The sequence below is a fragment of the Mytilus galloprovincialis genome, chromosome 2 (assembly GCF_965363235.1).
Source record: "Mytilus galloprovincialis chromosome 2, xbMytGall1.hap1.1, whole genome shotgun sequence".
In the NCBI taxonomy this organism is placed as follows: domain Eukaryota; kingdom Metazoa; phylum Mollusca; class Bivalvia; order Mytilida; family Mytilidae; genus Mytilus; species Mytilus galloprovincialis.
The window spans coordinates 79213618-79225654 of NC_134839.1; the positions used below are offsets into that span (position 1 = coordinate 79213618).

At 33.1% G+C, this 12037-nt stretch overlaps 1 protein-coding gene across 1 annotated transcript in view; it reads left to right on the forward strand.

The window, feature by feature from the left end:
- The window catches only part of LOC143064493 (metallophosphoesterase MPPED2-like), a 74878-nt gene extending 67209 nt beyond the window's left edge, over positions 1–7669 (forward strand). The window contains exons 4-6 of the mRNA XM_076237350.1: positions 3961–4076; positions 4496–4606; positions 5726–7669. Of these exons, the coding sequence (XP_076093465.1) occupies positions 3961–4076; positions 4496–4606; positions 5726–5880 (382 nt within the window). The 3' untranslated portion in view covers positions 5881–7669. The remainder of the gene's footprint in view (positions 1–3960; positions 4077–4495; positions 4607–5725) is intronic.
- Positions 7670–12037: the final 4368 nt, after the last annotated feature.

A 12037-nucleotide genomic window follows, 5' to 3' on the forward strand; every position in this document is an offset into this window, starting at 1 on the left:
AAGAGTCCGGGAAACGCTCAGAATGCACGATTTTTCGTTTTTTTCTCAGAGCTTCTGGGGGCCTTAAGCGGCCCCCAGACCCCTCGTCAAAAATTTGTCGCCTCGCTACGCTCGGCGAATATATTTTGCCTCAGTATTACAAGGGGCTAGTTACGGCCCTGGCCGTCTCAATATACTCTATTGGTGACAAAATCCACCAATACTTATATTTCTATATACGTAAACGACGGGTAAGTTATGTGAAGTCAGCGACAAAACGTCTCTTTAAAACTGATCATTTAAATAAACTTGTTCTAAAAGGTTACTAATTCAACATTGTAATTAGATCAATGAATATTGTTTTTATTGGGTTTTAGTATTGTTTTTATTATCAGTAAATAAAAAGCAAACTAAATATTATTGTTATATACATATACATATTCATGAATCTACAATCTGTCGATACCTGTATCTTGGCATTGCACAAGGTCATGTTTTTAGATATAGGAAGATGTGGTATGAGTGTCAATGAGTCTGAATGTTTATGACGTCTTTACACTAAATCCATTGGCTATTGGATGTGTACTGATTGATAATTTAGTCTTGGATGCATGATTTGTTTAATTAGTTGCTTGTGGCCTTGAACCAACTGTCAGTAACTGCGAGTACTCTCAGATCTGTACTTATTGTCTTTTTTGTTTTTTTAGATATACAAGTACCCTGCCTAGTCCACTCTGTGTTGTTGTTGTATTTGTATCCATCTGATGAGTTAAGCCTTTTTTAACTGATTTTTATAGTTTCTTCTTTTGTTGTACTGTCACACCACTGTCCTGTGTAAGGGGTTCAAAATATGTCTTGTAAGGAGACGACCATTTGATATTCTGGGGGGGGGGGGGGGGTTCTGCACTATTGAAGCAAGATTTTTCATTTTCATTAAAGCAAGGGACTGATTATTCATTTTCAAACTATATTTATGATAGTCGCACTATCTGGGCATGAATAAATAGTAGACTGTATAGGGTTCTGGATAGTTTTATTATTCAGTGAAGCATCAAAAGAAACCCTGTAATATAATATCACATTTAATAACAACGTATATAAATCTATTCTTTTAAAACATGTATTATATCAATCTGATAAATTTACGTAATATGTACATGTGTACTCACAAATAATTAACCAATTTACTGTAAGATACGTCACAGTTTATGAAATTACCAAAATGTGCAATTAACCTTATCTAATCAAAATATAACTTTCTGTGACATCCGAAACAGAATTTAACTTGTCAGAAAAGCAAAATAGAAACATAGTTTCTCATTTAACAAAACATTATGATATACGAATTAGCCATTAAAACTATAAACAAATGTCTAAGTAAAATAAGCATTAATTAAGCCAATACCAAAAAGCAGTTAACTAATAAAGCTAAGCTAAGCTAAACAAAGCAAAATAACTAAGCTAATAAAATAATAAGCAACTACAAATGAACACTCATTCTTACCTCGTATGAGGTACAAAGGTTATGCCTCTACGTATATCTACATCATATGCAGAACTCTGTCAAATACCTGTATAACAAATACTAAATTATAGTTACTATGCACAGACTTATAAAGTACTTAAAATCTATCTATCGGAGACAAAAATATTATAAAGACTCTGAAAAGTATTTATCAAGTTAACATTTTACTCATTTACTCTCGGACTCATTCTGCTCAAATATTCGGCATTCAATACGTTTATATCTACTCTATTTATTCAAAGGCTTAAATTATGTAACTCAAATGTAAATCAATAATATGCCTGTTATAAAAGTTACGTTAACCTTTTAAATGATTTACAACATTCGTTCACCAATCACACGATACACATTCTTACTACGAAGTCATGCTAAAATGGAAAGTTACTCATGCGTGAAATACTGATCAACTCGGTAATAAAATTACAATGAAAATAAGATAAAGACAGAATATCTAAAGAGATAAGTGAGCAAACTAACCTGAAATAATCGTGGAATTCCTCCAATTCAAATAGTACAAAATATGAAACTGCAAATAAAGTATATGAAACGTCTGTTCGGTTTGAACATCAATCCACAATTAAATATAGACAGAATAGAAATAAACCGCCAAAAGATATATAACCAATGAAATAGCAGAAAGTGTGCGGTCAAATCAAGCGTAAAACACTGACCATCAGAATAGTAGAAGTGAGTAACAATCAAGGCCAAACTAGTCAATCGTCAAAGTCCGTGAATATAAAATACGAATAGCACCACTCATAATTAATTACAATCCGTAATCAATCTATTTGAAAACGAAAACACAAATATGAATTAGGAATTAAATCATCTTTATTTAAAGCAAGTTCAAATCGGAAATAAAATACACATTACAAAATCATAACGGTATTTATTCAATCGTGAATAAATACACGCTAGCACATATTCCTCCCTGATCTGAAATGACGTCCCTTCATTTGCTCTGTGGAGTTTTCACAATAGCTAAAATCGTCTTTACTGCTTCTGTTTGTAGATCTCCAAATAAGTTGGTTCCTGCTAATGACGTAATACACTGGATCCTCTGGTACCAATCCTTTTCTGTTACCAAACTAGCTGAATGCGATGTATCATAATTACCTGACCGCATCCAAGCCGGTTTTCTTCTTTCCCTGGTAGACCGTCTAATAGTCTGAGAAGATGACGACGAATTGTCTTCAGGTGGATTCTCCTGCTGTTCTATGTCATTTCCACTATCTAAAGCGCTTCTCTGTTCTTCCGAATCTGTCTCATCAACTGTCGTAACTGAATCAGCTTGAGAAAGGGCGTCCCCACCAGATCCTGAAGCTTCTGTCTCTAATACCTCATTTTGCTCTCCTTGCTGCGATGTTAAATCTGTAACGGATGGGTTACTGTCATCATCAGCATCTGAATGTATAATGACCAATTCAACTGACTCCTCATCAGAATAACACACATTTTAATAACATTTTTATAAAAATCAAAGAATGGAAGCTAGTCTGTGTCATTTTGGTCTCTTGCGGAGAGTTGTCTCATTGGCAATCATATCACATCTTCTTTTTTATATTGTGTGTGAACGCTAGTTCAACCTTTCTTGTTCCACTTAGATCCCATCGTTTAAGAACAGCTTCTGCGTTTACTGTTCTACATTGTCCGTACGATGGATGTTAAGCATGGCTAAACCACATAATCTGCCCTTGGTCATTGCTGTTCTACACCATGTCATTAAACGCATAAGGGCAGAAAAGATATCACATGAGCCGGTATCGACCAGGGGAAATATCAATAGTAGCTTCAAAATGGGATATATATTTAGATACAGGATGAGGTCTACGATTAGTAATGCTACTTACCGCTGTATGTGGACTTGAACTGCTCCTGGAGAAACCAAAATCTCTGACTGCCGAGCCTTTTTCGCGGGAAATGAATACTTGCAAAACCAAATGCCGGTTTACAACTTAACATTCAGCTTGTGTACTCTTATTTCAATATGTTACAAATGTATTTTTTTACATCGTTAGTTACGGCCTTGTTCAGTTGATTGTATGATATAGTGGTACTTTTTGCTGAAGTTTGAAAGAAAGGAGAATTCGTTGAAAGTGGTAATTTGTGAGAATTAAAAATCTAACATTCAAATAGAGATAACTTTGACTAAATTGTTGGCATGATATTGATAAACATCCTGCATAAAATGTTGATTCTGGGGTTTTGCTCCATGCCCTCGATGAAAATATATTATAGTACAACAAGTGTGGACACAGATCCGTGTGGATAGTATGTTTGGATGTTTATACAGAATGAAAATATAATATACATGTAGTACAATTATTTCGATGTGACCAATAACTTTTTTGTCGAATGCATAACATTAAATTTACTTAACGGTAAATCATTTTGCTCTAATATCATATCCATTTATTCAATTTATTCAGTTAAAGTTACTTTAATTATCATTACAGGATACCAGAATATTGTAATTCAGCCTTTAATTTAAAGAGAGGTGGTGAACTTTTACAGAAATGGAATAATATACCTGATAAAACAGATATCATCGTTAGTCATGGTCCCCCCTTAGGTAAGAAATATTTTATTCATTTTGACGTTTGCGGTTGGTATTACATTTGTCAACTTCTTATACTTTCATATTGTCAGATCTCAGACTTGTTTAAAAAAAACATGTTCCCCTAAGATATCATTTTCCCTTTCTCATAATAGTATATATGTCCAGCGAATTTACATAAGATGTCCTTTTTTTTCTTTCTTTTCGTATTGATTGGTTAAAGACACGTTTCTTAGTACAGACTGCTCGTTAAACCTTCTTCGCGTCGTTTTCTATGATATTTAGCATTTATTCATTTCACACGCACATGTTTATCTTTATGTTTTGTAGACAGAAGATATTTTTTTAATCGAGAAAAAAAAACAGAAATATAAAAACATTGTGATTTAAAAATAATTGAAAAGGAATACATTGTTGTACCTTGTTTTTTCCAGGGTATGGCGATTTGACGATATCAAAAACGCATGTCGGGTGTTTGGAGCTTTTAAATACAGTACAGAGGCGTGTCAAACCAAAATATCATGTTTTTGGTCATGTTCGTGAAGGTAAAAATAAATGACAATGAAAAAAATCAAAACTAATCTTAGCTAATATAATTATACCGGTATCACTATAGAAAAGCAGGAAACACTTAAAATAAATGCGTCAAAAACCCCTGACTATTCTTTCAAAAGTACTAGCTGAAATATAACATAAATACTGCTCTTAATAAAACAAATATTAAAATAATCACACCAAGAACAATTGTTTATGGAATATGAAATACATGTTCGCTTAAACTGTATTTTCTGTTTTATACGTTTCGATAAAAGTTGTGATCGCCTAGGCTAATCATAAAGCAGAGTGTCTGGCGATTAAATCGTAGCCCAGATTAATGTTTATGTTCTAGTTCAAGAAAAATTAATGTTTAAAGTATAAAAGATTTGGGCTGTACGTAAAACCCTATCCGAAACTTCGTAGCAGTAACTTACATTTGTACTAATGATGTGTCATTGCAAGTTTTGAAACAATTAAAAAAAATTATAAAAACAAAAATAGTCGCATTTTCTTCACACATGAGCCTTTTCAAAATTGGCTTCATACTAATAAAGTATACTATACTAGACGAAACAAATGGTATGTACAGCTTGGAGATTGATTTTCAATGTGTATTTATACCAGTCAGACTGTGTTCCGGTAGACCTCCAACACACTGGTATTTAGAGTTTCATCTCTCATACCATATAGTGGGTTATTTTCTTTCACGGGGTGTAAATTTTCAAAGTTTTGAATTCGCCAAAACAAAAAGCGCCAAAATTTTTCGTATATATTATTCAATGAAAATCAAGAAATTTTACACCCGCGAAAATAACCTGCTATATGGTACTTTATTTAATAATAATACTTAATTCCAAAAGCAATACAGCTTATTATAGGATACGTTATGTTAAAGCTCAATACTCCACTGTTTTTTTTTTTATCTATATATAGATGTAACGTTCGCTGTTGAAATCAGAAATTTTCTGTATTATATCTAACACGACCATTAGCATGCTGATTTAATTCAGGCATCGTGCATTTTGTACTATTTTAAGACCAAGTTTCTTTTTTTTTTTCATTTATCGTGCTTTTGCAGTTCATTTCTTGTATGTATGTCATGGTTGTATTTTTGTTTTCAATTTCAGGATATGGAATTATTTCTGACGGATTTACAACTTTTGTTAACTCATCAACATGTACTTTTAGTTATACGCCCTCAAACGCACCAGTCGTATTCGATTTGTCTATCCCTAAAGGTCACAGTAAAGATGAACTACTAGAACTGACTGCAACGAAATAAGCAAAACGCGATTATAAATTTTAATTGTTCTGTTTTTATATGTGTTTTATGTAAACAAATAATGCTTATGAATACCGGCTTACACACAGACAGAAAACGAAATAAAAGAAAGAAGATCATAAACCACTTGACAGATTTGCAATAAGTATCTTTCTTCAAATGGCCACGAAATAGTCCAAAAACGATGCTTAAAAGTTTCGTTAAAACACAAAATATCAAAATCAGTATCTCCCTTCAAAAATCGACACGCTTTTTTATGTCGTCGAAATTTAAGCCTTTTTCTCAAAATTTTTGTTTCTTCGACATTTTTATTCTTTATACAGACATCAATCATATAGTTATCAAATTCATTTTTATCTCCCTCCAAATATAAGGTGACGCTATTTGCACCCACGGAATTGCAAATTGACCCGATGACTGTCCATCGTACCTAACTTTTTTTTGGTTTAAGAGATACCCATAAGTGAAATTTTATAAACACATTTTGAACATCTTTTTAAGTTACATAATTGTGCTAAAAAGGAGTAGGTCCAGTAAGACCTCTTTTTGGCCCCAAAATATAGCAGTTTTACAAAATTGTAAAAATGTAAACTTTTGGTTATTCATAGGATAGTAAAATGCTTCTGCTACATAAATATGGGCTGTTTTTGACAAAACAATTCACATATATCAGGTACTACCACCATTAAGTCATGCTAAATTACTGAAATCTTCACAATTCTAGCATTTTAGTTTAATTTTAGACGGTTTCCTTGTAACACCAAAGTGGCCGCATTCGTGTTCATCCAAAATATTGAGATATGAGTTGTATTTTATGATAATACATAACATATATAAAGGTTGAGGATGAACACGGGTGCGGCCACTTTCATTTTTGACAAAAACCATCTGAAAAGTGACATGTTTCGGCATATTTAGTAGATTTTTCATAGTTGAGCTTGAATCGGATCGCTTTTAATGACTAAATTGGTTAAAATCATTCGCATAAACTAATTGATCAAATGAAATAGACACTTCAATGTTTAAAAAGTGGTCAAAATCTTTCGTCAGCTGAACATGAAATTTGAGGCCAAAATCGGTCCTTACCGGACCTACTCCTTTGTGCAATAGTTCTTGAAAAATTCCATTTTTAGCAAATAAAATTGAGAATGGAAATGGGGAATGTGCCGAAGAGACAACAACCCGACCATAGAGCAGTCACCAACAGGTCTTCAAATGGACATGATTTTAGAAAAAAACTGCATTATTGCTGTATATTAAAATCTAATTTCAAAATACATAGAAATAGATACAAATAAATTTCACATATATATAATCAAGCCTAATCCCATTGTAAAAAAATAAGGTCCTTGTACTCGTCTTCAAGCTACTGATAGAAATCAACCAAAAGTGCATTTTTTTCCAATACGCTGTAGTAAGTTTGATATACTGTAAAATAACACTTAGAAAACATGCAAAGTCCTTAAACCACAAAGTATAATCACGACAACTGCATTTATATCTATAACTTGCAAATGAAGGAACTATATTATTACATATTTGAATTTATTCTGTAAAAATACGGCCGAGCTTGTTTTCAAATTTTCGATTTCAATTTGGTATGAAAACTGTATCGTGTGCCATTAACAAACTAGATCGTTTTTGTGTGTGTTTAACAGTCCCTGTTTATTTAGAAGTATATTTATATGAAATGTTTATCATCGAAGATCATTCACACGCGATAAACATGATAAGTTAACCTCTATGTTGGAGTACTCATGTCTGTTTGTTAATAAATGAATGAATTGGTTGATTGTTTTAACATTCAGTGGAAAATATTACATGCATATTCTTGACCAAAACAAATAAAAAATGAATAAGCATAATTGATTGACGAGGATTCGTTGTTTCCTGCTCTTACGACCAGCAACCGTGAATTCGTGCATATTCAGACAATAATTTATTAACAATTAGGGTATGATGACAGAGAAGAAGGGTGGTTAATTTAGATTTTGGACTATCACTGGGGGGAGGTGTGTATGTATACGGGCAGACATTTTGCGTTGCAGCTGATAAGCTGTTATAAAGTGGCAATGTAGTTATTCAAGTGCTACCCGAGACAATGGTTTTGACATAACCATTTCGACCAGAAGTGACTGTGCATTTATATATTACGCACATCCAAACGGGAGTCCCTATCAGCAAGGGTTTAATGTCGGACGAGAGTCTAGGGATGAGGATATTTATGTACCATGGTCGATCCTTGGGGAAAATATGGAGTATACTTTAATGAGACAACATCTCAACAACAACACAAAAGCAAGACATAGAGAGTATTCAGTCTTTTATAATTGACAAATGCAAAAGACGAAACCGTCCTATGTTGAAAAAAGGACACAATTTCACGGCACTTATTATATAAAAAAATAGGCCGACATGCACAAGAACATTTTGTGTGGTTGAAAAATTTCATCCTTTTCCTTTTAATTTCGAACAAATGTTAAATCAAATATATACCAATAGACGTCACGCAACTGATCAGGAAGAACATGTATGATCATGTATCTAAATAGGAATGGTATACTAGAATACATACCCTACAAAAATCCCAAGTAAAAGCAAAACCAATCTGATTTATATACATATCATGTTTCAACGATAGCTTGTAAGCGAAGCGAGAACACAGGTTCTGTATTTCATCTACTTTTTAAGTTATACGCAAACAGTACATGAACACAAGATAGTTAGAACAGTTAATATAAGTTGTGTGGTATTTCCGTTTCTACTGCATGACAATTATGATCATGAAAACTTCAATGTTTTTTTTATCTATTGCAATTCACTTCATGGTTTGATACGGTGCTTTTTGTCCGCGATTTGCTTTTTGTCCGCTTTTGCTTTTTGTCCGATTATTTTGCTTTTTGTCCGATACTTTTGCTTTTTGTCCGTTGCTTTTTGTCCGTTTTGCTTTTTGTCCGATAATTTTGCTTTTTGTCCGATACTTTTGCTTTTTGTCCGTTGCTTTTTGTCCGTTTTGCTTTTTGTCCGATAATTTTGCTTTTTGTCCGACACTTTTGCTTTTTGTCCGTTGCTTTTTGTCCGTTTTGCTTTTTAGCTCACCTGGACCATAGGACTAAGTGAGCTTTTCTCATTTTCTCATTATTCGTCGTCGTCATTAATTTTTACAAAAATCTTCTCTTCTGAAACTACTGGCAAAATTAAAGCAAACATGGCCAAAATCATCCTTAGGGTATTTAGTTTCAAAAAAGTATCCGATGACCCCGCCCAATAATTAAGATGGCCGAAATGTCTAAAAGAAGAGCATTGCATAAAATGTAGATTTTGGCTTATATATCTGAAACAAAACCATAGAGACAATCTAACAAGGGATAAGAACATTTCGCCTCATAAAATAATGTGGACCAGTCAGAACTTTTCATGTGGGACAATATGAGCTCTTAATTTAAAAAAAAGTGGGACAATCGGGAATAAGCCCTACAGACTTGAGCAATTCTAAAATAAACACTGTTGATGTATCTCTTTTAAATTTTCTATTAAAAAGTGTTTTACATTTACGAATGCACTATATTGTATCTGTATCTAAAATATTAAACGCATTTATTTCGTGATAGAAATTAAGTAAATGCTTAAGTAACCATTTTATTACGTTTCCCCCTCTTTTCGAGTTTGTCAAAAAAAAAATAAACTACTTTGTTGAAAATGCTGTTGTGTTAACCAAAGTTTCCTTAATCTTATTACTTGAATAACCTCGAACTTCCTCGTCATTTGGATATAGTTGCTAAATAATTCCGAAATGTATGGATTAATACAGTTTATCTATGTATTACGTAAACTTTGTGATAGTGTTCCAAAAATGAAGTTTGTTTGTTTGTTATATTTGTAATATTTGTAATGTTTAAGAAAAATAAAGTTGTTGGAAATATGACGAAAATATTACCAGACTTAAAAAAGTTTTTTTTTTAACTGAAATGTTGCAAAATATTTTGGAGCGACTGTCAATCGGCCATTCACATATAAGTGCAAATGGTGACTATATATTATTAGCGGGAAGAAGAAACTGTGCGTTTAAGCAATAACATGTCGTAAATGTGTGCACTTCCACATGTAGCAAACGCCGACACCATTTAACATAATGATAAAACTATTCAAACGAGAAAACCATTGATTTACAAAACACTATACGACAAACAAATACAGAAACAAACAACAACTATTGAATTACAGATTGAAACTCCGTTCCTGACTTATTCGTATGATTATCATATATAATATTTAGCGCGGTTAAACATCAATTTAGAATTTCAATAACGAAACCATCACTCAAGGATTATTTGATTTGATAAATTTCTAAACTATTCTAAAGTTTCGAGCATATAAAAAAGAAGATGTGGTATGATTGCCAATGAGACAACTATCCACAAAAGACCAAAATGACACAAACATTAACAACTATAGGTCACCGTACGACCTTCAACAATGAGCAAAGCCCATACCGCATAGTCAGCTATAAAGGCCCCGATAAGACAATGTAAAACAATTCAAACGAGAAAACTAACGGCCTTATTTAAGTAAAAAAATGAACGAAAAACAAATATGTAACACATAAACAAACGACAACCACTGAATTACAGGCTCCTGACTTGGGACAGGCACAGATTTAAATAATGTGCCGGAGTTAAACATATTAGCGGGATCCCAACCCTCCCCCTAACCTGGGACAGTGGTATAACAGTACAACATAAGAACGAACTATAAAAATCAGTTGAAAAAGGCTTAACTCATCAGATAGACACAAATACAAGTGGACGTGGCCGGGTACTTATACATCCCGACACAAAAAGTCACAATGAACAGATCTGAGAGTACTCGCAGTTATCTGACAGCTATTTCAAAGCCACTAACAACTAATAAAAAGTCATGCCTCTGAGACTTAACGTTCGTTTAAGTCTTTGAATATCCCATGTATTCTACAAATTGGTGTACGTACACCATTGCTCACACGTTTGAGGATGACAGACTAACTTACGACCAGAATGAATAAGAATTAGTCTATATAACAAGATCTAAAATATTTCTAGTGTAAAAGACTTTAACCTCGCCACATTATTTATGTATGTGCCTGTACCAAGTCAGGAGCCTGTATATTCAGTGGTTGTCGTTTGTTTATGTGTTACATATTTGTTTTTTCATTTATTTTTTTGACATAAATAAGGCCGTTAGTTCTCTCGTTTGAATTGTTTTACATTGTCTTATCGGGGCCTTTTATAGCTGACTATGACCTAATGCTGTTAATGTCTGTGTCATTTTGGTCTTTTGTGGATAGTTGTCTCATTTGCAATAATACCACATCTTCTTTTTTATAAGAATGCCAACTCCTCACACGTACAATTATTACTTCATTTTCTTTTTTTCACTCATCTAATTATTATATCTATTTTAATTCAATATTGTATCCATATAAATGTATATGAACGCTTACATATATATAATTATTGCGATATCATATATAAGAGAGAGGCAAAGTGTACCAAAGGATAATCACACTAAAAAGGGTTGAAACAAACCAACAAAGCCGCAGCTGAATGAAAAACAACAAGATACACAACAGTCCACAAAACAAATGGTCCGAGAACACAATTAATTCGTAGTGCATTTCTTTTAGAACATAAATGAAAATTTAAAAAATCCCACCTGCGGTTTCTCAATGAAACTTTTACAGTGTGTTGTACTAATTTTGGGACAAATTATATCAAAATTATAGAAAACTTCATCGCGTCTAACTCAAAATATGGACAATTTTGTGTTTAGGGTGTCTTGAAATCTTTTGACAGCTTCCGAAGTGCTAATTTTTAACCTTTTTCAGCTGGACCAAATCACTACTTTCCTGTAAAATTCTGGACCCAAATTTTTTTACAGTGTAATTTCACCCCCCCCCCCTACTTACAATGTGAGGCATTAAACAAGGAGAAATAAATTTGGAAGGGGTATAAAAATTATTGGCAAGTAACCCACTGTTATCACTAGGGACTAATAACGAAAATCAAGGGACGACAATTGTGGTCTCGGACAAAATCATTGAAATTTAAAATCTGAGCAACAAGAACCAATGCAACTGTGATGATGTATGGTTAACTGGAAGAGTAAGATAATCCTGCTC